The sequence below is a fragment of the Dipodomys merriami genome, unplaced genomic scaffold, assembly GCF_024711535.1.
Source record: "Dipodomys merriami isolate MVZ:Mamm:240054 unplaced genomic scaffold, mDipMer1.0.p SCAF_9, whole genome shotgun sequence".
NCBI lineage: Eukaryota > Metazoa > Chordata > Mammalia > Rodentia > Heteromyidae > Dipodomys > Dipodomys merriami.
The window spans coordinates 10,986,956-11,013,032 of NW_027206512.1; the positions used below are offsets into that span (position 1 = coordinate 10,986,956).

Genomic DNA, 26,077 nt, shown 5'->3' on the forward strand with positions numbered 1-26,077 from the left:
AGTATTTCCAGGCTGTACATGGGGTTTTTATTGTTGTTGTTTGTTTTTTATTTATGTTTTAGTGCTTGTACTGAGTCTTGAACTCAGAACCTTTTCTTCTTGCTTAGCTTTTTCCAGTCAAATGTTGGATTTTACCGTTGGATTTTACCACTTGAGCCATACCTTCCCTTCTAGCTTTTTGTTAGCTAATTGGAGGTAAGAGTCTTCAGATTTGTCTATCTGGCCTGGCTTTGAACTGAGATCCTCAAATCACCCTCCTGAGTAATTAGGATTACAGGCAGGCGGCACTGGTGCCCAGTTATGCTCATGCCTATAATTCCAGCTCCTTTGGAGATGGAAATAATAGGATTTGAGCAGCTCAGGCAGAAAGTTAGCAAGACCCTTTTTCAGAGAACAAACTGAGTGTGGTGGTGTATGCCTGTAATCCCAGCTGCCAGGTAGGAGTAGACATGCTATAGGCTGATTTGGGGCAGAAGTGGGAGAGCCTACTAATAAAGCGGAAAAAAAAAAAAAAAGGCTGGAAACATGGCTTTAATGGTAGAGTACTTGCCTAGCAAGCATGCATAGGCTCTGAGTTCAAACCTCACTACTGCCAATTTTTTTTCCTTTGACTTAAACTAATTCTTTATTAAGATATCATTAACTGACTCTTTTTCATGTAAAATTAGAAATGGTGACAAAACTTCTCTAATATTTTCTTAAGGCCATTAATAAATTAGTGTTATAATACTCTAGCACACCAAAACATAGTCATACTAATTTTGGAGTTGAGGATACATCAGTGCTATTTCTGAGAAATATGTGTATATCCATTATTAGCAGGAAATTCTAGCTTATGATTTGATCATTGTTACAGAATCCTATAAATATTACATAATTATTTTCTATCTCTCATTAAGATTGTAATATTTTTCTCCTTATATAAAGGATCTTTCCATTTAACAGAAAATAAATTTTTATTACCTATAAAAATCAGCAAAGACAACTGATGACAGCTGTTTCAATAACCATAAGCAAGTTTCCTCAGTTATTTCTGACAGGTTCTATGTGAAAATGATAATATATTTGTACTAGGGTGAATGTGGTCCTTCCAAATAGTAACCTTGCAAAGTTGAGCTGCTTTTTTTAAGCAATGTTGCCTTTTGCTAAAAACATCTTGAAACTCATCTTTGAAAGCCATTTATAGCTGAGTACCAGTGGCTCTATCTTAGTCTTAGCTGGCCTGGCTTTGAACTGGTTAAGATCTTGTAGGATTAAAATCTCTACTTGATTATGGGCCTTCATCAGATGAGAGTCAAAGTCATATTTATAGCTATTTCCATGGGTGAAATCTGTCAGAGAATTAAGGTTTTTTTCCCACTGGCAACATATTTTCTAAAGTAAACAGTTCGAATGAAAGATTTAAACAGTCTTCCTCAGCATACTACTGTGAATGAATGTACAGATACTCTTTGGGAAGCCACCTTATTTGAATAATGCAAAAATTTTGTTTTTTTTCTTTTTTAAGGTTTCACATATTACTGAACCAACCTACTACTGCAGAACATAGAAACAGAAAAACCAAATTTCCAGTAAAACATGTCAACTGTCCAGACAGAGGCATTACTTTGTAAGCCTTATAAAGAATGGTATCATGCTGTGATGTAGTCTTACTGAGTCTAATCTTTTCATTGAACAAGTTCGTCACTGGCTCATTTTCCCCGTTCTTTCACCTTACAAACACTACTACAATTTCTTGATGTGCTTGTCCAAGAGTTTCTTCAGAATACCTGCCTAGAGCAAAGTGGGATTTTTGTCAGGTATGTGGCTGATCAGGTTAATACATTATAAGATATACCAAGTTATTTCCGAAATGGTTATGCGAATTTATATAATATGGTTTCTCATTCACTTGCTACTAAGACCTAAATATTGCCTGTATGGTATAGGTGTAAGATGATATTATGTGACTTGACTGTGCATTTTCCTTACTACTAACAAATTGAATATTTTTCATGTTGCATCATTTCTGTTCTGCAAAATACTCAGTTTTTCATCTTCCTTTCTTAACTCCTCTCCATACTACTGAGAGTGTTGTTGTTGTTGTCAGTTGTAGTTACTGAGTTGTTTTTATCTGGTTTGTAGTTTATATTTTCACTTTGGATTTTTGTAAGAAAAACTTTTTTTTTTGTCGGTATGGGGCTTGGTCTCTGGGCTTGGGTGCTGTCCCTGAGCTCTTCAGCTCAAGGTGAGCACTCTACCACTCTAGCCACACAATGCCACTTCCGGTTTTCTAGTGGTTTATTGGAGATAAGAGTCTCACAGACTTTCCTGCCCGGGCTGGCTTTGAACCGGGATCCTCAGATCTCAGCCTCCTGAGTAGCTAGGATTACAGATGTTAGCCACCGGCGCCTGGCTTGTAAGCAAAACTTTTTATTTGGGAGATTTCTAAATGTGAACCCTTTTTAAATAGTAAATACTTTACTGTCCCAAAGTCATAGTTGCTTATAGTTTCTTACAAAAATAAGTCTTGCCATAGCCAGGCACAGGTGGCTCATACTTGTAATCCTAGCCATGGGGACAAAAGCTTAGGGACCGCACCCAAGCCTCAGGACCAGCAAAAAAAAAGAAGTCTAGCTAGAAACCAATGGCTCATACCTGTAATCTTAGTTACAGTAGATGCTGAGATCCCAGAATTGTAGTTCGAAGCCAATGCTGAGATCTCAGAATTGCCTTTTGAAGCCAGCCTGGGCAAAGAAACAAACTACCAATAAAATGAAGTGGAGCTGTGGCTCAAATGGTAGAGTACTATCCTTGTGGAAAAGAAGCTCAGGGACAGTGCTGAGGCTTTGAGCTCAAGCCCCAGGATGGGCACATAGACACAAAATGTTTCAAGAGACAGTTTGGGACCTGGGATGTAATTCAGTATGTTTGTATGTTTGCATAAGGCTCAAAGTTGCTTGATCCTTAGCAGTCCCCCAAAAAAGTGTTCATAATTAAATCTATTACACCTAGAGCTGATTTGTGCATCATATAAAACATTTCATTATAATCTCTGCATCATGTATTGATCAACTCATTCTTCCCTAGAGACTTAAGCCACATAGCAAATTTCCAGGTTTCTGTTCTATTTCATTGGCCATTTTGCCTAAGCAAAAGCTACATAGCACATTATTTTAATTGCTGTAATTGGACTATGTGTCTTGTTACTTGGTAGGACTGGTCTCTTTATTTTTCTTACAAGGTATTCTTGGCCTTTTGCTTTTTTATTAAATTACAAATCAGTTTTCTTAGGGATAGTAGGCAAACAACTCAAAAAGATTGATTTATGTTCTTTCCCTTTTTTTAGTCTTTTTTTCTTCCTCTTTTAGAATCAATTACATTAATTGTAGATTAATTAGGGCATACCAACAGTTCTGCAGTTGAATCTTGGTTTTGCTATTACATGTGTTAAAATTTATATATATATATATATAAAATTTATATATATATATATATATATATAATATTTAGTTATACAAAGGAGTTGCCATTCAACAAAGCAATCTACAAAGCATCTTGGTCGGTGTCATCCCTTGAACATTCTCACCCCTATGTGTTGAACTTTAAGAAACACTTTTTTCATATGTTTTTCTACTTTAGTCTGGTGATGTGTTAAATTATGTTTAACTATCATATTTAACTATTGAGTTATCTACATTGGTGGAGTAGACCAAACTTGGATCAATAAGTACAGCCCACCTGTCTTGAAGATTTATTACACATGCTTTTGACAAAGCATGCTCAAAATAGAAGAAATTTCCAAAAATATTTAAATTCCCACATGCACGTTATTCATGTCAGTTGAAGTGGAGAAGTTCTTGGTCCTGCGTTATCGTAATTTGGGGAGAGGGGGCCGGTACTGGCATTTGAGCTCTGCTTCAGTGCTTGCTAGGCAGGTACTCTACCTACCCCTTAAGGCACACCATAGCACTTTTTGATTTAGATATTTTTGAATAGGGTCTGATGTTTATTCCAGGCCCTGTCTGAACCTTGATTCTCCTGCTTTAGACTTGACAAGTAGCTAGGATGACAGGTATGCACCATCATATTCAACCATTGGTTGAGATGGGGGTCTCACCAACTTTCTGTCTAGGCTAGCCTCAAACCACAATCTTAACAATCTCTGCCTCCAAAAATAGCTAGAATTATATGTGTAATTATTTTGTATTATTTTCACATTTGTGTACTTTTTCAATTCTGTTACTAAGAGAGTTTTGTCCTAGCAGCAGAGTGTTGACTGGACCCAGGAACTTGTAGTCTGAAAAGACCTTGCCTCAGGCCTGCTGTTCTCACCTGCTGCTGAAGATTCACCTCCCCATTCACCTGCTGCTCTCCCATTGGTTTTGTGAGCTTCTCAGTGACTCCTTTCACTCAGTGGTTCACTTACCTGACTGTTGGAGTTCGTAACTGCGCAGGTTTTATACTTGCTCAATTTGGGGGCTCCTGGGATATCTCAAACCTAGTTAGGTTCATATTTTGTACATTCAGAGTTTTGTGTCTTCTTTGCACCAGCTGCGTTTGGGGGAGCTAAGGGCATTCTGAGTTTTGCTGGTACCATTACTATTGTTTCAGAGCCTTAAGGAAGGCTTGATTCCTCTTTTCCCTTTTTTGCCCTTGCACAGGATAACCTTGAACACTTCAGCACATATTTAATTCAGCAATCTAAAGATAGAACCTTCCTAAACCTCAGAAGACCTGTGAACACTCCATTCACCTTTCTTCAGTATGGTAGTTGTTTCAATCCACATTTAAATTGTTTGGGGTTTCCTTATGAGCTCATTTCCTTCTAAGGATGTATTTCCAAGGTTATATTTATCTTCAATTGTTTCTATTGTCATTAATGTCCTAACTTTACTGGCCTTCTTAATGGCCTTGCTAGGTACAGTTCTAGTTAATAGTTCTTTCAGTATTTAGACATTTTTCTTCCGCTGTCATCTGGTGTCTGTTTCCTTCCCATGGAATCTCCTTTTTTTCCATCTTTGCTGCTTCTAAGTTATTTTAAAAAGCTGTTGCAACTTCACTATTGCATCTCTCAGTAGGGAGTCCTGCTGGTTAGTATATATTGTGATTCATATATTTGTAGGATGTCTTTCTCCTCTAAGTATTTCAGCTGTGAACTCTGGATCTTCTGTCTCCTTTTCCTGGAGACTTCAAATTCTTTATTTACGGTCACTTTTTTTATTTTTTATTTTTATTTTCATTTATTTATTTTTTATTGTAAAGATACTATACAGAGGGTTACAGTTACATGAGTGAGGTAATGAGTACACTTCCTCTTGAACATATGGTCACTTTTTAAGTCTGTTTGTTATTCATGTTATATCACTGAATTTTTTAAAAATCTCAGTGACCGTATTTATTATTTCCAAATTTTATTCTTGGTTGTGGTTACTTTTTTTTTTTTTTGCCACCATTGGGCTTGAACTCAGGACCTGGGTGCTGTCCCTGAGCTTTTTTTTTGCTCAAGGTTAGTGGCTTTACCACTTTGAGCCACATCTCTACTTCTAATTTTTTCCTGTGGTTAATTGGAGTTAAGTCTCACAGACTTTATTGCCCAGGCTGGTTGTGAACTGTGATTCCCAGATCTCAGCCTCTTAATTATCTAGGATTACAGACATGAGCGCCTAGCACCCAGCTGTGGTTACTTTGTGTGTATGTATTGTGTGTGTGCATGCATACCAGTACTTGAACTGCCAGGAGCTTGAACTCAGGGTCTGGCATGCTGTCCCAGAGTGTTTATTTTCAGTGCTAGCACTCTACCATTTGAACCACAGCTCTACTGCTGGCTTCTTTGTTTACTAATTGAAAGTTAGAGTGACAGATTTTCCTGCCCATGCTTGCTTTGAACTACAGTTCTCAGCCTCCTGACTACCTAGGATTATAGGCATGAACCTCCAGCTCCTGGCCTGTGCTTGCCATTTTTGATTGTCATTGCTTAATTCTGTTTTGTGGTGGGGTTTTTTTATGCATCTATACACATACACATTTTATACATAGTTTTGGGGTTTTTGTTTAATCCTTAAATAGTGATTCTGATATCTTACATTGCTGAAAACCTAAATCTATCTGCTAAATTTTTTTCTCAATGAGAGCCATTCATGCTGGGTATCAGGTGATTTTTACTTTGTGAACTATATTTAATTGAATCTGTGGTAATGTAGAGGTTATAATTGGGAATGTTCTGTACTTCAGACACATTTTATATTTCCTTCTCTGGGCCAGAGAACACAACTGACCTTAGACATTCTGTCCTCTTAGCTCCTCCCTTTGCTGTGTGGGCCCAGTGTTCAGTCTCCCAGTCCTAGATAGACTATAATGAGATTTGTCTTGAGGGCAACTTTGCTTTCCTGTTGGCTTATTACCATTCCCGCTCAGGTCTGGCTCACATATTGTCCCTTGGGGTTTTCTTTGCTTTCCTGATTGCCCAGTAAAGCATTTAATAGGATACTGTTTCTAATTTTGAAACTAAAAGTAATGGGAGGTCTCTTAAGACCATCTTGTCTTCCAACATCCCACAAGCAGAACATCACCCTATACAGGAGGCCAGAGAAAAGGCTATGTTGATGATTCACTTACATTGTGCACCACTCAATTCCTTTCTGAAAATTATCTGTTGACTAAGAATAAGTTTTTGGTCATAGATTTATGCTGCATGAAGTGTCTTGAACTAAAAACAGTGTTTATAAAAGATTGAAGAAATGGTTACTTGGTATAGACATGCCCATCACTGCAGTCTCTTTTTCCCTGATTGTTTGAAGCATCTAAAAATTAAAAAAATTTGAAACTAGCCACTTAGCACATTGATGTGTTACCCCTTCAAAAATAGGACTCCAAAGTACTTATATAGATTCAGAAAATAAAGACATTATACCAGAAACTATAATTTTCTTTTTAGAGCAGATGTTTCTACTTAATGTAACAAATGTAATGACCTTTTACCAAAAGTTATAAAATTCTTACCTGACCATAAATTCTTTGATTTCCCTGCCCCTGTTGATTTGCAAACTGATTTTTTCCCCGTCTGGAAACAAGAGCTTAGACTAAGACACAGTGGCTGTTTGTACTGGGCACTGCTGTTTTCCTTTCCATGTTCCTTCATGTTTCAGCACTCAGTCTATGCAGTGCTAAATCAGTGTGGTTTGGGGTCAGCTATGAGGTGGAATTATTTACATAAAATCCATTCCTTATCAGTGCAGTGATTCAGTATATTTATAGAATTGTGCCCATCACTCTTTAATCCAGATTTACTGCATTTATAGCCTCTTCAAAATTCCCAAGCCTTTTTCACAGTCGGCTCCCCTTCTCATTAAATTATCCAGGGTAACCACTGAGTTGTTCTTCCTATGTTTGTTCTTTGTGGTTATTTCATATAAATTGAATCATACTGGTGTTCCTTTGCACCTTGCTTCTTTCATTTGGTGTGATATTTGAGGTTGACCTCACCTATGCTGGCACTGAGAGGTGTTGTCATGTGTCTACACCACAACTTCATCATTCCCCAGTGATGGCTATTTGGATTGTTCTATGTGTGGGAATTGTGTGCGGTGCTGTGAATGTTCATAAGCATATCTTAGTGGGCACATGTTTCCACTTATCATGGGTAGGTTCATATATGTGGAATTGCTAGTGTTGATGACAACTTGATTTTAACTTTTTAGAAACTCCTAAACTACTATCCAAAGTGACTATCATATTCTCATCCCAACATAAAAATAAAATTTACCAGATTCTATTCATTCCCTTTACTTTTTAGATTATATCCATTCTACTGGGTTTGAAATGTCAGTGGTTAAAAACTACTTTAAAATAGCATCTTTTTTGCTAAAGGAAATGGCTGCCCCCTAGTGTCTAATTCTACACATTACGCTTCCCTTGGGCAAGTGGCACTAATGACACTAATAACAAGCTCAAAATGAGCTTGTTAAAATGCACACACACACACACACATACACATACATACATATATTGATGAGGTGCTTGCACTCTTTTAAGTGCAATGTGAGCCCAGTTTTAAAGTGCTTTCCTCCTTAGTAGTACTAGTATTCAGGATCTTGGCATGGCATGTTTGGTGTCCCTTTAAAATGAAACTAAGTTTATTTTATCTGATTTCATCCAAGGTCTTTGGACCTGTAAAATGGCCATGGCCTGTGAAGATGGGGAGAAAAGGGTGAAGCTGGCTCTGTTGACTGAAATCTACTACCTCCTTTCAAACTAGAGCCAGAGGAGTAATTTTTTACTGATAGAGTGGATATAATGAATTGCACACAAATGGAGAGAGAGGCTGGTGGCTCCTTGGTATTTTCAGGTAACACTTTGTAAATATGTCTGTAGAGGGTTGTTAAATTTTAGGAGACTGGGTCTTAGCTGCCCAGACTTCAGGGCTCTATTGAATAGAATACACTGCACATATTAAAAAAGCAGTGAGGTGGTTGGGCTAAAAAATGCACATTGGTAAGGAAAGATGTGGCTTTAGGATATTAGGCTAGTGTGACTAAATAGTGACTTAATTAAAGACCCACAAACATTTTCATTAAAAGACCACAGAAGTGATGCTACATATTTAGAAATAGGAGCAAAATTTCCTCTTAAGTCTTAGGCCATAGACTTGCAAATACTTAACTACATTTTACTGTCTGGACATATGTCTGTACAGGTGCTTATTACACTGTCACTTACATACCCATTGCTGATTTACTGCTTCAGTCAGTGAGGCGGGCGTGCAGCCACATCCTCCATTGGTGTGAGACCATGCTGGTACTCTGGTGCTTCACTCCACAGTGAATATGGTCCAACATAATTATTTTATCTCTGGTGCAGACAGATAGAATAGAAGGAAGGAAGCTTACACAATTTCAGAGTAATCACTGGAATGAAGAAGGAAACAAATACTCTGGGATTAAAATAATGATTTTAAAACATTCAGAGTCTTTAAAAGCTGTCATGAGGCCAAAATAAATAGTGAGATTTAATATAGGTACCTGAGAGGTGGGTTGCTATGGTGTCTGGATTGGCCTTGAACTCCTGGGTTCAACCTGAGTAGCTTGGAATACAGGTGTGCATTACCACATATGGTTTAATAGGGACATTTGGAAATGTTTCAGAGCATACTATTACTTATATGGAAAATAACATTTAACTCTTCCTAGAGAAACTACCTTAAAATAAAAGGTGTATGGAGCCCAGTGCCAGTGGCTCAAACCTGTAATCCTAGCTACTCAGGAGGCTGAGATCTCAGGACCACGGTTCAAAGCCAGCCCAAGTAGGAAACTCCATGAGATTCTTATCTCCGATATACCTCTAGAAAACCAGAAATGGTGCTGTAGCTCAAGCGGTAGAGCGCTCTGCCTTGAGTTGAAGAGCGCAGGGATAGCATCCAGGCCCAGAGTTCAAGCCCCATGAAAGACAAAAAAAAAAAAAAAAAAAAAAAAAAAAGATGTATGCTTTCCCATCTAGTTCTAAAGGTGATTTAAAAAAATTTTTTTAATTTGTCTCATGTGGTAGCGAATATTTTGAGGGGCAGTATGTTTAACCTAAGTTCTCTATTTTTTTCTATATTTCTGTGGATTAAAAAAAGTTTATGGGGCTGGGAAGGTGGCTCAGTGGTAGAGTGCTTGCCTTGCATGCATGCATGAGGCCCTGGTTCGATTCCTCAGCACCACATAAGCAAAAAGAAAAAAGCCAGAAGTGGCACTGTGGCTCAAGTGGTAGAGCGCTAGCCTTGAGCTGAAGAGCTGAGAGACAGTGCCCAGGCCTAGAGTTCAGGCCCCACGACCAGACCCCCCAAAAAATACAAAAATAAAGTAAAAAAATAAAGTTTATGACAATACTAAAGTTTGAACTCAGACTCTCACTTGTGTATGGCTTTCTTGGTCACTGCTGACACTCTACCACTTGAGCCATGCCTCTTAGCCCATCATTTTGTTTTTTTCTTTTTGTCGATTCTGGGGCCTGAACTCTGGGCCTGAGTGCTACCATTTAAGCCACAGTGCCACTTCCGGCTTTTTCTGCTTATGTATTGCTAAGGAACCCAGGGCCATATGCATGCAAGGAAAGCACTCTACCACTGAGCCACCTTCCCAGCCCTATCATTTTGTTATTTTGAAGATGGAATCTCCAAAATTCTGCCAAGGCTGACTTTGAACTGCAGTCCTCTAGGGTCAGCTTCTTGAGCAGCTACGAATATGGGTATAAGCCATCAGTGCCTAGCTTGCTCTTTGGACTTTAACCAGGAAATATTTTATTACTATTTTCACTTCATAGGTCTTAGGATATCATGCTTCAGCTCCTTTACTACAAGCATCCAGGTAACATACAGAAGGTAGAAGATGGATATTCAGTCCTTTTTATTTTGGTTTCCGATTTATGTTTTTTTGTATGGTGTGAGGGCCAAGAAGTCCATCTTCAGGATAATCAACTTCTGAACTGAGGTTTTCGTCTGTCCATCTTGAAACCTCTCAAATTTGGAAAAAGCTGGGGGGATTTTCAGTGTTGTCTGTTTAGTGACCATTTCCCGTTTATCCTTTGAGACTTTTTCCTGTGTGTGTGTGTGTGTGTGTGTGCGCGCGTGCACGTGCGCCACATGCATGCGTGTGCGTGTGCTGGGCATGGGTGCTATCCCTGAGCTCCTTTTCCCCAAGGCTAGTGCTCTACCACTTGAGCCACAGCACACTTCTGGCTTGTGTTGTGATTAATTGAAGATAAGAGTCTCACAGACTTTCATGCCCATTCCACGATCCTCAGATCTCAGCCTCCTGGGTAGCTAAGATTACAGGCATGAACCACTGGTGCCTACCTTTTTACTTTTGTGTGTGCGCGCGCCTGTCCTGGGGATTTTGCTCAAGGCTAGTGCTCTTCCACTTGAGTCACAGTGCCACTTCCAGTTTTTTTTTTTTTGTTTTTTTTTGTTTTTTGTAGCTTAATGGAAAAAGTCTAACAGACTTTCTTGCCTGTGCTGGCTTTGTGGATCCTCAGATCTCAGCCTCCTAAGTAGGTAGGATTACAGGCATGAACCACTGGCACCCAGCTGCTCCATGATTTTCAAATCTTTTTTTTTCTTTTACTGGTACTGGTGTTTATGTTTGCCTAGCAAGCACTTATCACTTGTTATGTTCATTTTATTTTTTTTATTTTTTCGGTCGTGGGGCCTGAACTCTGGGCCTGGGTGCTGTCCCTAAGCTCTTCATCTCAAAGCTAGCGCTCTACCACTTGAGCCAGAGTGCCACTTCCAGCTTTTCTGATTATGTGGCACTAAGGAATTGAACCCAGAGCCTTATGCATGCAAGGCAGGCACTCTACCACTGAGCCACCTTCCCAGCCCTAGGCTCATTTTTATTAAGGTTTATTTCACCAAAATTTACCTTTCTGTTAAGCTTGAGTCAAGTGTACTGCTGTCATCACTATAGTGGGGAAGTTGAGGAAATCACAGGTGACATGTAAAGCATATAGGACAATGTGTTAGAATTTTCCAGTGACTGCAGATTCTCAGTTCTCTTCCATCTCCAGTTTACAAAATCTAATGTCAACTCAATCCAATTTTACTAACATAATTATCTAAAACTAGTAAAATGTCAACACTGACAGTAAAGTTGATAAAACCCCCATTTCCTTTAGCTCTCACAAACAAAACCACTTCATAACTTGAAGTCGCCCAGATCTGTATCTCAATATGGGCATATTTTATCTTACGGTTATATTTGCGTGTGCTGGTGCGAGGGCTTGAACTCAGGGCCTGTGTGTTGTCCCTCAGCTTTTTCGTTTATACCATTTGAGCTACAGCTCCGCTTAGGCTTTTTAGTAGTTAATTGCAGATCCACGTTTTACAGACTTTACTGCCTAGGCTGGATTCGCATGATCTTCAGATATCAACCTCCTGAGAAGCTAGAATTAGACATATGAGCCACCCAATACCAAGTTCAAACTATAAAGCATGCCCAGGACTAATTTGGAAGATAGTTTCAAAAGTATAAAGAATACAAACACATACTTTCCTCTTCCATATTCTTGTTTTTTTGGTCAGTGTTGTACTGTGGGGAATTAGGACAAATATCCAGCCAGAACTAACCAGGGTGTTGTTCACTTTAGAATGCCATGTATGTTAAAGAGAAATGGCTGGAAGTAGAGACATGGGAGACATTGCTGTTTGAATGGGAAAACAAAAGTGACTTGTTACCTGGGTAGAGAAGACATGAGGCTTTATGCTTACTTCTGAAGCATGCTATAAAGGAAGCCACACTATATTGAGTAGATGTAACTAAAACTCACATATAAGAAACCACTTTGCCCACTTTTCCTTTTCATTCAAAATAATTATTAATAGGACCATCTTCAACAATCAGGGCTATTGGTGGTGAGATTTGGTGCACCTGATCATAGAGATAACCATTATGAAATTTCTATGTAGTAGATTTCAAAATGACCAGTGTTAAAACAGGCCCTGGTGGCTCGTGACAGCAATCCTAGCTACTCAAAGGCTGAGGCCTGAGGATTGTGGTTCAAAGCCAGCCCAGGCAGGACAGTCTATGAGGCTCTTATCTCCAGTTAACTGCCCAAAAGCTGGAAGTGGAACTGTGGCTCCAGTAGTAGGGCACTAGCCTTGAGCAGTAAAACTCAGGGATATCACTGAGGCCCTGAGTTCACACCCCAGGACCCTCACAAAACAAAAGACATCTACTTTATCCAGAATGAATGCCATTCACTTGGGCATGTAGTTTTAAAGATTGGTGGAGCTTCAGATAAACTTTGTGGGCCAGCAACACATATGAAGACTCTCATTAATGGCATGTTACTTCCTGTAGGGTTGAGAGAAAAGCTTGAGGGGAACGGTTGTTAGCAGCTCACAGGTGAGCGACATCCTCTGATGTGAAGAAGAGCCATTTCTAATGAGTTGCTGACAGTATCTAGGCAAACTTTTTAAAAGCTTTGTTTTAGCTTTTTTTGTTTTTTGGGGTTTTTTTGGTCAGTTGTGGTGCTTGAACTTGGGTCCAGCTTCACTTCTGCTTTTTTAAAAAATTTTAATTTATTGTAAAGATACTGTACAGTGGGGTTACGTTACATGAGCAAGGGAATGAGTGCTTCTCCACCATGCGAGGTGGGGCAGCAGGTCAGTAATACAATAAACATCTCTTCCTGCCTGAAAGAAAAAGAAAATGAGATGAGTACAGAAACCAGCATTTCAAGAAATGGCCAGGGGCTGAGAATTACCTAGAATGTGTGAAACCCTGGGTTCAACTCTCAGCATGAAAGAACCAAATGGCTAATAAGTCTGTGACCAAATAATCAACTTCATTAGAGAAATGCACATTGAAGTAGCATAAGATTGCTTTTTACACTGCACCCACAGTTAAGGTGGTTTGGTCATATATATATATATATATATATATATATATATATATATATATATATATATATTATATATATATAAAATGGAGTCAGGCATGGTGGTGGCACACTATCCCCCAGCACTCAGGAGGCTGAGGTGAGGATATCCTGACCGAGGCCAACCAGGGCCACATGGTGAATTGAAGGCTAGATTGGGCTATATAATGAGACAACCTACCTCAACCACAAAACAAGTTGAAATTCTGGTTGAAGACAACTTCCATGGATACTGTTCAGAAAACCAGAGATTGCACCAGACCATGCCAGTACAGCACCACTGTAGAAGTCCTGTAGCCAGCCTTTTGAGTACCAGGTCACATTGCACAAGGGATTTGTTTGAAGATGGGAGGGCAAGTAGAGCCACTTTCCCATATTCCCTTCTATTGTGTGCACTTGATTTTGCACATTAACCATGTAGAAAATTAGCTATGTACAGGGACACCTGGTTTTGCTTTTGGGAGTGTGTATTGCAAAGGCACTGGGGACACACCAACCCATAATTGCTGTTTCTACATATACATACAATAAGGTGAAGGAGATGTTTGGGCTGGACCCAGTAACACAGAAGGGTGGTTTAAAGCACTTATCCAGGGCACACACCATGGCTTTTTGCATCTAAAATAGAACTATCTATTTGGAAAGTATTTCAAGACCCACCCTCTAGTCTGTTAGAAGACCTCCATTATCAGAGCCTTGGTGTCTCACTGAAGAATTACTTGAGCTGAGTGTGGTCTACCAGGAAGCCACAAATGCTGAAAGAGCCCAGTTCTTAAGACCAGACAGTACAATTAGCTAATCACAACCAACAGCAGATTAACCTCGATTCTACTATGGTAGAATTCTACTATGGTAAAAGTTCACTGGGCTCTAAAGTTGTTTGGAATAGATTGGAAGAATTGAAGCACCACCTGGATGATGTGAAAAGTAGCCTGGACTGTGACAGTATGCTCCAGCACCTGGCAGATACTAAATGTCTTCAGGTAATGCGGGCTCCCAAAGTGCCTCTCCTCACTGATAAGGCTCCAAAGCTCCAAAGCAACTATAGGCTCATGCCTACAGTCCTAGCTGTCAGGATGGGGGCTAAGATCAGAGTGATTCAGAGTCATCCTGGGCAGCTAAATCCTAAGCTACCTCCCTTTAACTAGCAAAGGGCTGGACCCTAGAGGTGTGGTTCAAGTGGTAGAGCACCAGTTGTGATTTTAAAAAATGTGAGTACAAGATCCTGTGTTCAAGCCCCACTATCAGCATATGTGTGTGCACACACATAGGAGAAAGACACAGGGGACTGAGATCACTTACCAGCCACCTCCCAGAATGGCTGTTGCTTGATGTTAGACTGTGCCTTGCACTGTCTGGGAAACAGTGGTTGAGATACCGAAAGCAGAAAATCATAAGAACACTGGCAGAAGTCTGCCTACTTAAAGTTTTTAAAACTGTCAAAAAGTATAAAAACAAGAGAATGTGGAGAGAAAACATGAATATCTTTACTACATAGAAGGAAAACAATGTCCTTGCTTAGCCTACATGGATCATCTTTTCTGTTGAACCTGCTTAGCACCCCTGTCCTCCATTACTCAGAGCACATTCCCTCTGATCTCAGTGAAAACTTCCCGCATTCATCAGGACTTCTGCACGGTCTCTAATATAGGGGCCACAACCCAGGTCCTGCAAGCAACAATGCATGAGGAAAAAATAGTTGCATAAGTGTAAGAAGGGGCTGGGAAGGTGGCTCAGTGGTAGAGCGCTTGCCTTGCATGCATGAGGCCCTGGATTTGATTCTCCAGCACTACATAAGCAAAAAGAAAAAAAGTCGGAAGTGGCGCTGTGGCTCAAGTGGTAGAGTGCTAGCCTTGAGCTGAAGAGCTGAGGGACAGCGCGCAGGCCCCACAACCGGACCCCCCCCCCAAAAAAGTGTAAGAAGTGTAAGCACACAGGACTCCATTTCCCACTGTCAGGTTCTGTGAGTTTTTCCATCTTCCAAACAATACCCAGGAATGGTGGGGTTCGAGAACAGATATACTGGATCCAACTTTTCTCTGGGACTGACAAAATGATGGAAAATACACCTGCTCTCAGCACCTAATGAAGTTACTTGATTCAAGTTAGGATCACAAAATAGGTTCTAAAAATATGGAAAGGTTTTTGGAAAAATATATAAAAGAGTTCTAGCTGGGCCCTGGCAGCTCACGCCTGTACTCTTAGCTAGGGAAGAGACCTATCTGGGATTGCAGTTCAGAGCCAGCCTGGGCAGGAAAGTCCATGAGACTATCTCCAATTAACCATCAGAAAACCAGAAGTGGTGCTTGGCAAAACAAAAAAAAAGCTCAAACCCCAGGACCAGCACCAAAATAACAAAATAATAAATCAAGTACCTTTGGATGGGATAAAGTATTGTGTCCCTCGGGAGGATTCTGGCCAAATATAACCCAATTTCTAGTTGTGACTTTCCGTTTTTAGGAATGAGTTAATGGACACTTCAGCAAAACCAGTGCACAATGGCAGACATTACAAGGGGAGAGAGGAAGTGCTCAATAGACTAAACAGACAACCAACAAAATTGGTGGAGTCCATGTTTAAAAAAAAAAAAAAAGCTCCAAGACAGTTTGAGGGAAACTGCTGAAATTTTGAATATGGACTGTTTAACACTGAAGACTTTTAGTAAGCTGCTGTAATGGTATTTTAGTTACCATTTACTTTCTCTGGAAAAGTGTCCAGAGATGCATGCTCAAATTTTTTAGGAGAGAGAAATACATCTGCCGCAGAGGAAGCAAAGACCAGTTAGCCTTTAGATTCCTTTCAATACAAACCTGCTTACTTAGCAAAGAAGTTGAAAGCAGGTGAACTTGGTCACTGATGCACACACCTGGTAGTCAACATTAGGACAGGCCACACTGGTGACATTAGACTTGCTTGTGTATGACTATAATCTTAAAATAGACCAAGCAGGGTAGGTGACCTCATCATATTACTTCCCCTACTTTGGTAATAAACACGAGACCATGTTTAATGCGTAGACAGCAATTTCATATAGAGAAAAAAAATTTTTTTCCAGATCTTCGCAACATAGCCCAGGCTGCCTCAGCCTCCAGAGTGCTGATATGTCAAGCTGCACACAACTCCATATCTGGCTTCACACAGCCATTTTAATAATTATTCAAACTACGAAAAAGTACAGACTCACCCCCAATGATTTCTCTAAATTTTTATTTTTATTTTTTTTTTTACAGCTCGATCCTCTTGTGAAAAGGAAAGAATTTGAAGATGAACAATTACACTTTTTAAAAACAGCATTTACTCCTCATTACAGAGAACAAACAAAAGATTTGTGGCACATTTATCTTTGGAAATATCTTTTGCAAATATCTTTTTCCTCTAGAAAAAACTTCAATTCTCTCACAGATCATGTCTGTCTCTTTCAGAGGACTATACAAGGCAGCTAAATTTTCACAAAAGCTCCAAGTTGCAGTTCCATTGCTGAAGTAGAAAAAAAAAAATCCGTGGAGTTACCCTTGCTGTGTTGCACGTCTTCCCATTGAAAGCATTCCTGCTTCCTATCGTACATACAAAATCACTGCTCTGACAGCAGTGGCTGGCACATTATTCTACAGTAATCAAAGAAAAATTCACTCAAGACCAACCAGTGATTTTCATTTATCCACTGGACCACTTCTTTTTTAAAACAATTTTAACAATACCAAGATTTGACTTTTCTCTAACATTGTAAGAAAGCAAAAAATATATAATATAATAAAATATATAATGGTAATAAATAAAAAAAAAGGCAACTCTACTCGGGTATCATCCAAATCACAATCACATTCAGGAAAAACAAAAAAACAAGATTTGGGACCATGCGTACACTCACACATAACACACCCAGCAAGAACAGTGTATACTCAGCATCTGAGGGGAGGCTGTGAGTGATCCTAACAATACATGCCATGGCCTGAACAAAAGGCAAACTTAATACTGCCTGTAATGAGCATTGCTTAAACATCTACTTTTAAGCAAAGCAAGTTTTATCTTTGTTCAGCCATTGCTGCTGCACCATGCAGCTCAGCCAGCCTTGCTGTGGGCGGTCTTATTTCCTTATCCTTCCAGGCCAATATATTAATATACAGACTCCCAAGGAGCACTAGGTTTCTTTCCTGCCCTCCGAGGCTCCCCAGCAGGTAGAGAAACATGAGTGCTTCTCTGCCCATCACAATAGCTAGTGATGTCTGATACACAGTGGAACAGAATATAGTGTGAATTCCCATGGGACCAGAAACGTGCAGCCACTTGAAAAGTGGTAGATGGTTCTTGTTAATGCTTCATAAATAACTAAGGAACATGGCCAGAAGAGGGATGTGCATTCTCAGTCACCAAGAAGCCAAAATAACTAGATTGCACATTGAAGGCTCCATGGCAGAAATACTACTTGCAGTGTTCGAAGGAAAACCCCAATCCATGCGCTTCTGCCATTACATACTTCCCTCCAACAAGACAACCACAAAGGCATAGAAAAATACCTTATTTACATCTATTATTTCCAAATGGGAACAAAACAACTGAAAAGGACGAAGAGAAAAAAGTAACACCGTGATTGATGCTGGCGTCTCCCCACAGATGTAATGCACCCCTCACTTGTGTTTCCAAAAGCTTCAAGGAGTCTTTCATGATCTAAATATGGCTAATCAGTGGCAGAGTATAACAAATGAAGTGGTAAATTTTCCAAGGTATTTTGTAGTGTTGGGAAAAATTAAAAGACAAAAGCCATGAGAAAAAATTTAAATATCCAACTCATTTACCTCAGGATGCACAAATATGCTTCAAGTTCCACAAAAGTAGAAGATTTAAGATCCATGTAACAGTCCTTGAAGATGTGGCAAAACTTACCATTATTTCAAAATTAGGTTTGATCAATCAAAGCACAAACAAATGCACCTTAATCAACTCTTCCATGCATTTGTGTCTACATCCAAGATAACAGTTGTGAAGAAACAAGAGTTTTGTTTTCAAAAGTTTCCATGCAGGAATCACAGTAAGATTAAACTCCTGCTCTTATGTAAGGTACACCTAATTAAGGCAAATATTTTCAACCCGAAGTGGGTTGAGTTGGTTTCTAAACATCCTGAGTTCTAGAATTAGAATAAGGGAGATAAAGATGGTCCAATTTGTCCAGGACACTTAGTTACACATATCTGCTAAAACATCTACAAAATAAAGGGCATTTTGTTTAAGAAAAAAAAAGTCAAATGTTTTTCTCATTATGCATTTCATATTACCATCCTATTGAAATTCATTTCTAATAACTGTTCAGTGGGCTCTCCCATCCCCATCCCATGGCCACCCTGTGGCCTATGTTTTCACAACGTGGGTGATATGCTAAGTTTCAGTAAAATGTTTTTCATTATTTAGAAAGGCTCTTAAATTCATTGATTCACATTTTAACGATCTCCCAGAGCAGAAACATTTGACACTTTTCAAAGACAATGTTCTATTTCCTATTACAGGCAGACACACTCCTCTGTAGTGGCAAAGACAACATTTGCACTTTATTTTCACTTCTTAAGGATACTTTTCTGTCTCACTGTGAAGTGTGTAGTATTATTGTTACAGAACTTCACATATCCAAAGGCTTAATTTTATGATCTAATCTCTCAAATTATCTGTATCCGTGCAAATGTTGCCTTTGTAAGCATGCAGTGGAAAAGTGCAAATGTTTAAAAATTCCTTCAGATTTCTATATACAACTGTAAAGCATAAAGACCTTCAGAATAGTACACATTTCACCAGCAACTACCTTTTACGTATTCCATTACAAAGACAGTCATTAGCAATTATCTTTTAGGTAAATGAATATTGCAGTAAGAACTAGAAATACCCAATGTCCAAAGCAGTACAAGCTAATATACCCATATTCATTGATTTTCCAAAGAACAAATATATTTTTAATAGAGTTTGGAAGGGAGAGAAGAAAAACCCCACAAAGGCAGTCACTGAACAAGCAACCTGTTCTTTTCAAATTGGCTGAGAAATCTCCTGGGGAATGTTTTCAGTCAAGGGTACACTGGCTGTCAGCTCAGAAAGAACTCAGCACATAGCACAAAGCCCTTCATAACCGCCATACAGCTTGTTTCAGGAGCCATGAGCAGATGGTAAGAAAGGCATATGCTGCAGCCATCATATAGGCCTTAGGCTAGCTGCTTGCCCCTCTATAGGATGCACAACAAAACTACCAAGGCCAATTACTGTTCACACCAGTGTTTGTGTTTTAAAACTAGCTGGTTAGAGAGAGTAGCTGCTTTAGTGCATCAATAAAGAAAACTGCTTCATCAGGATCACATATGAAGGTCTTCTGCTCACATATTAACACTCTGTGGGTAAAGCCAGTGGTACAGAAGAGCCAGAGGGACATCGCCACACAGAGTTCCCACTGTGACAAGTGAGCTCACTCCCATGTCTAGGGCCCTCCATATAGTCAATCTACCAACAGTGTTCTCACATTCATCACAGGGGCTGCATGTGGCTTCACAAATAACTGTGAAATGAAACACAAAGGTTACAACAATGTGTAGAGGTGCAGAGGCAACAGGAGAGAAAGACCGATTAGGAATAACTCTAACTCTTCGATTTTAATACATGTTCAAGTTCTACATATAAAAGGGATATAAAGCGCTGGCTTTTAAAAACACTGAACTCAAACGAGTATTCTAATAATAACCTTCTAAGTTTCAAGGAAAAACTGTGCTTATGGGCCTGTGGGAATTCTTTGTTCTTTCATTTTAGTTCTTTCAAATAGATTTTGGTTTAATGTAGATAGCAGGGTGACAGCTTATAGAAAGCCCACAGTTCCTCTTCAACTAAATCAAATTGAGTTGGCCAACAACACTCTGAAGTGAAGGCATGTAGTGGCAATGTTTTCAAAGTCAAATTTATACTCCAAATCTTCACATCTGGTCAGGAAATTAACTTCCTCATGACAATCAAGACACTGGAAAGTTTCATTTTGTTATAAATATAATCTGTAACAGAAAAATATAGCCTAAGAAGATTTCATTTTTCTTTGTTCATTGACAAAATTCTGAGTTCATTAGAATAGTTACCACACAGCTACAAACCACCCATCAGCACCTTGAATTCCAGCTCAGTTAAACAAAAATTAAAAACCACTTTAGCGATCTGGTCAGGTATAAATGTTGGTTCCCTCCTCCCCCAAGGTGGGCTGTTTAGAGCATCATCGATGTTAGTTATGGGCCTTCCTGGAGTAGGGTAGGAATGGAAGCGCCAGTCCTCTTGGGGTATGAGATGCTCCCAAATGTGGCTGCTCCTCTTCCAGTGCTCCATTTGGGCTGCCTTTCAGCACAGTAAAAGAAATCTTCACGGGGGAAAATGTGTTTAGGGAGTGGGGCCAGGAATCACCTGCAGTTGTATAAATACCAATCCTTAGAATCAAAGCCACTGTTCAACAGCAGGACGCGGGGTATAGTGGAGTCCTTCACAACTTACATTTTACAGATGGCCATTAGAATTCATGAAGCAATGTTTCCCCAAAAACATTTTTAAAAAATCATCCACAAAACCCTTCACCACAAATCATTGTTTTTTTAAAAAAAAAAAATTCCTTTTGGAAATGGATTAGTATGGCTACTGAGATGAAAAGAACTTGCTTTCAGAGTTGAAATTGCTTCTCCTCATTTCATTTGCAACTTGTATTCTGTGGGGTAAACAAAACACCCCAAAACAAAACAAAACAAAAGCACAGAAATGTCTCTAGACCATGGATATGCCCATCAGGGCACACTGCACGCACTTCCATCCTTTACTCCGGAAAAGCAACATCATCTCTGGGACTGGCCTCCATCTCTGCTTCCCTACTGGAGTTTGATGCCGTCTAATGAGACAAATGTCTATGCTGATTTTGAGGCTTCCAATGTGCAAAACAGTTTCCAAGGCATTGTGTCAGCTGGGCTCACGTTAAGGTGTTTTGGTTACTTGTTTTAGCCGCTGCAAACCCTGTCTTGTATAGTGTACCAGGTCCACTAAACTGCTATTGAGGGCCAAGATACATACTTTGGTGCTCAGTTGAGCAAAGAATTCTGAAGGGGGAGAAAAAAAAAAAGGAAAGGAAGGAAAAGAATGAATGTAAATACATATGCACATATAAAATAGATGTTATAACCCCTTCAAATCCTACAGTTTATCTATCACAGCATATATATATATATATGTACATATATATAAAACTATAAAACTACACACACACACACACACACACACACACACACATACATCTCACAGACTAATGTAGCTGTCAATTCTAGAAGGGGAGAAACAAGCTTGGCTTTAGAGCTGGCACTTTTTATTACCCAATTTATACATTTGGATCGACTATGAATAAACAAGGGAAAATGCTGATTGAATGATGTTAAAAGCATAATTATTTTGCTAACAAAAATCTAAGAGGTTGTACAGAAATTGAGAGGCTACAGCTAGCTGGCTGCCTTCTCTACAGCTGGAAAACAACTGAAATGAGTGGCCTTCACTAGGCACTCATTTGTGCAAGCTGCCACTGGTACCAGTGGAACTCCGGGGACCTTAACTGCTCCTCAGCCTTGGGTTTCTCCAGGGCCTTCTTTCCCAGCATGTTTCAAGAGAGTTTACTGAGCCTATTTGCTGCCTTGTGGTTCCAGCTTTTCTTCTTAGGGTAAACTGCAAACAAACTCAGCATGGGGATTGTGCTACTTCCTATCTCCAATGTGCTGAGCCTAGGAACAGCCAATGCTTTGCCTGGACTGCAGTGATGACAGCAGAACTTGTGCGCAGGCAAGGTGCAAAAGCCACTTCCATTTTGGTTTTGCTGAGATCTAGCCACAGAGCTCAAAGAAGAACAACAGCTACGTTAGGAGGCAGGAGGCAGAAATGAGAGGAGTAAGCAGCTCTTCATGTCCTTGTCTTCAAAAAATTGAACATGAGACAGAAACAGAGTGCAGTACTCCCTCCCAGTCTCCCAGTCTGTGCACCTCCCTGGTGAGAACCATTTACCTTTGTTCTTCCTCAAAAGAACCTCGGCCTGTTCCCACAGATCAAAGGCGGTAAGGACGTGGGATGTGATGTTCACATAGGAGGAGGTCATGTTCTGGATGGAGACCGGGGTACTGATGGCGGCAGTCACTCCGCTGCTCCCCATACTGCCAGCGCTTGACTGGGACCCTACAGAGCTGGCAGGAGAAGGCATTGGAGAGAGAGGGGATGGGGTGCCTGTGCTTCTGCAAGGGGGGGGGGGGAGAGAGACAAGAGAAAGAAAGAGAGAGAACACTGGTTAATCACTTTATTGTCCCAGAGCACAGTATTCCTGTCTCTAGAGTTATGGTCTAAGCCACCGTGCTTCAGTGTACTCCTGGCAGAATGATAATCTTTGACTCCCAAAAGGTGAGAGGTATCTCTGTGGACCAGCACGCTATCCATTGTACATTCCACTTTCTCTGCGGGAATCCCTCCTCTTCCCAAGCCCGTATCCCATGTATTGCTAGCCACACTGTATTTCACTGTGGGCTTTTTGAGGGGTGGTGGTTGTTTGTGTGGAGTGCTGGGGGTCTGGCACGTCAGCTAGGAGCTCTGCCACTGAGCTACACGGCCAGCCCTGCGGCTCACCTCTTCACCTGCTATCAGAGTGCTCACTCTCGCCACTATGGAGATAGCATGGCTTCTTTCGGCCACCACTGCAACTTCTCTCCTTTCTCGACTTACCCTCCTTTTCCTGAGTCACAGCACCACAACAGAGGCCAAGCCCTACTAATTCTGACTTACTAGCAGTTAGCATGTGTTTTCTTAAATTTGTATTAAGTACAAAGAAATTCCCATCCCATAAATCAGATTATGAGGACAATGTTTCTTGATCAATGTCACCCCTTCGTTCTCCCCTATTATTCCTCCTCTCATTTCCTCAAGTTAGGTGTTCAATTTTTACATAATGTACATCGAATAGAATGACTGCACTTGCTCACATTTGCTCCCTCCACTCATGTGGATTCTTGATTAATTCCCAAATAAACGAACAGATACAGAATACAGTAGGAGGAAGTGGACACAAGAAGAGTATCAGGAAATTTAATTTCTCTCTACTCTGCCCTTGGCTTAGTATCTAGTCATCAGACACCTCATGTGGCTCATGTCTCATGTAGAAAAACAAGGAAATCACTTAGACATAAAAAGCAAATGGGGCTGGGAAGGTGGCTCAGTGGTAGAGCGCTTGCCTTGCATGCCTGAGGCCCTGGGTTTGATTCCTCAGTACCACATAAGCAAAAAGCCCGAAGTGGCTCTGTGGCTCAAGTGGTAGAGCGCTAGCCTTGAGCTGAAGAGCTGAGGGACAGTGCCCAGGCCGAGTTCAGGCCCCACGACTGAAGAAAAAAAAAAAAAAAGCAAATGGTATTAGAATGATGTAGCAGCAGCCTCATGATGCATCTGCTTTGTGAGCGAGCTCTGACAATCCTGAAGCATGCCCAGCAGAGTGCACATTTTCAGGGACAAGAGAGAAGTATTTCTGAGGGGAGCACTTGTCTCTGCCTTGCCTCCTGCTACATGTCCAGGAGCTACCAGTGTTCATGTGAAGAGGTGCTCCAGCTGGACAAGTGGCTGGCTTGTCTACGACAATGTGACTGTCAACAGGCAGTGTGCCTGGTGAAGTTTTCAGCAAATTACTTCTCAGTCAGTACATTTTCAAGAAGCCATATGGGAGTGTCTTCTTTTGAATTGCTGGAAAGGGGACAGTCTTCTAAGTGATACTCTGAAAAATGGTAAAACCTTTCAGAACTGGGGAACTTCCCAAGCAATATGATCAAATTCAAACAAAGCAAGAAACCTGAACTGGTGGTGGTGAATAATCCCAGAGGTTAGCAAAGGAGAATCATTAAGTTTGGGCCCTACCTCTCTACCCCAAGCCAAAGGGACTACACAGTTTCAAATACAGAGATGGAGAGGAGACAAAGGAGGGAGAGAGGGAGACAACGCACATACAACACTACATATAGTTTTATTATGGTATACTGCTGTTTTATCATCATCATCATCATCATCATCATCATCATCATCATCATTTATGGGTAGAGCTTGGAATGGAATCCAGGGCCTCAGAAATGCTAGGCAAGCACTCTCTCCAAGTCACATTCATAGCCCTTGTTATTAATCTCTTATTAGGCTTCATTTATAAACTCTTACGAGTATGTATAGGAAAAAACATAGTATATATAGGGGTCTGGTACTATCTGTGGTTTCAAGCACCCACTGGGGGTCTTGAATTGTGTCACTAGTGGGTAAGCACTGTATTTGTTTTGGGGAGTGGGGGAAGGTCAGTCACGGGACTTGAACTCAGGACCTGGGCACTGTCCCTGAGCTCTTCAGCTCAAGGCTAGCACTCTACCACTTTGAGCCACAGTGCCCCTTCCAGTTTTCTGGTGGTTTACTGTAGGTAAGAGTCTCTCAGGGGATTTGCTTTAGAAAAAGAAAACAGGACAGTAAGGGAAGGAGTAACATTGTCCAAAAAGAACGTGTACTCATTCCCTGATTTATGTAACTGGAACCACCCTGTACATCACCTTTATAATAATAATAAAAATGAAATTATAATTAAAAAAAAGAGAGTCTCTCAGGGACTTTTCTGCCCAGGCTTCGAACCATGATCCTCAAATCTTAGCCTCCTGAGTAGCTAGGATTACAGATATGAGCTACCAGCACCCAGCTCTTATTTTTTTTTTAACAGAAAGAAAAATCTCTTTACATTTCCTGAAGTTCATTTCCACATTGTGTTATGTGACAGAGGCACGGTGGCACTGTGCCTCTGAGTTCTTCCTCTAAGAGTATCCCCCACACTATACCTTTTATGTCGTCCAGTCAGCCAAAAGCTTGATTCCTAACTAGTTCTCAAAAAGCAAAAGTATCCTAAGGACTTCAGTGAAGGAGCAAGTAAGCAAAAAGATAGAGCATATGAATTTTGAAAATCTAACATCAGCTATATATACACTAGCAGCTGCCAAAGCAGTAAATGGTGAGATGCGTTTGTTTTGTAGATGAATGAAATGAGACTTATTACCTTGCAATGCATGGAGAAGGTGCCTGTGTCACTTTGGAAGAACTCTTGAAGTGTTCGTTAAGTGTACGAGAATACTTTATTGCTATGTCTTTTTTACAGCGAAACATGGCCATGTTCAGGAGGGACTGGCAACGCATGCTGTGAACAAAAATACAAGTTACAATGACCCACATGGCTTCATGGAAAGGACTCTGCCACACAGAAAGGAGCCAGTTATCCCTCAAAAGTACAATGGAGTACCCAGGAGAGGAAAGGTACTGGACTGCAGGACGCAGACTGGAAAACACAAATGTATGTGGATAGGATTTACGTCACAAGACCATTGCAGTCAGAGTCCGCAGTGAAGCAGCAGCAGACGCCATGCGGCCCTAATCCCAACCAACCCACCACCAAGAGACTCACATGCCTCTCATCACAATTTTTACATTAAGAAGAAAGCAAATTTCAAACTCGTGTTTCACATCCAGAGAAACCCTGACTTGGTGCTATTTAGACAAAGAAAAATGTACACACCATAAAACAGCAAATATTTTCTCTTGTGTTGGCATGGTGGCATCAGAGAAGCATTTTAACGACATCACGAATCTAAGGAAGGGTGTAAAGATACAT

At 40.3% G+C, this 26,077-nt stretch overlaps 2 protein-coding genes across 8 annotated transcripts in view; one reads left to right on the top strand and one right to left on the bottom strand.

The window, feature by feature from the left end:
• The window catches only part of Klhl8 (kelch like family member 8), a 67,253-nt gene extending 50,543 nt beyond the window's left edge, over positions 1-16,710 (top strand). Inside the window, exons 12-14 of one of the 5 annotated variants that reach the window (XR_011370045.1) lie at positions 63-195; positions 1,508-1,799; positions 8,139-9,314. Coding sequence is in view for 1 of the 5 variants with exons in the window: in XM_070013211.1 (XP_069869312.1) it covers positions 1,508-1,524 (17 nt within the window). In the remaining 4 variants the exon portion in view is untranslated. Of the gene's footprint in view, positions 1-62; positions 196-1,507; positions 1,800-8,138; positions 9,315-16,625 lie in introns of those variants that run through there. The other 4 variants (XR_011370046.1, XR_011370047.1, XR_011370048.1 and 1 more) reach the window with 4 other exon arrangements.
• A 171-nt stretch (positions 16,711-16,881) lies between these two features.
• Positions 16,882-26,077, bottom strand: part of Aff1 (ALF transcription elongation factor 1) — a 214,939-nt gene continuing 205,743 nt past the window's right edge. For all 3 annotated transcript variants that reach the window (XM_070013207.1, XM_070013206.1, XM_070013210.1), the window contains 4 exons: positions 25,982-26,053; positions 25,469-25,606; positions 22,426-22,649; positions 16,882-21,479 (listed from right to left, as the gene is read on the bottom strand). In XM_070013207.1, the coding sequence (XP_069869308.1) occupies positions 21,358-21,479; positions 22,426-22,649; positions 25,469-25,606; positions 25,982-26,053 (556 nt within the window). In that variant the 3' untranslated portion in view covers positions 16,882-21,357. The remainder of the gene's footprint in view (positions 21,480-22,425; positions 22,650-25,468; positions 25,607-25,981; positions 26,054-26,077) is intronic.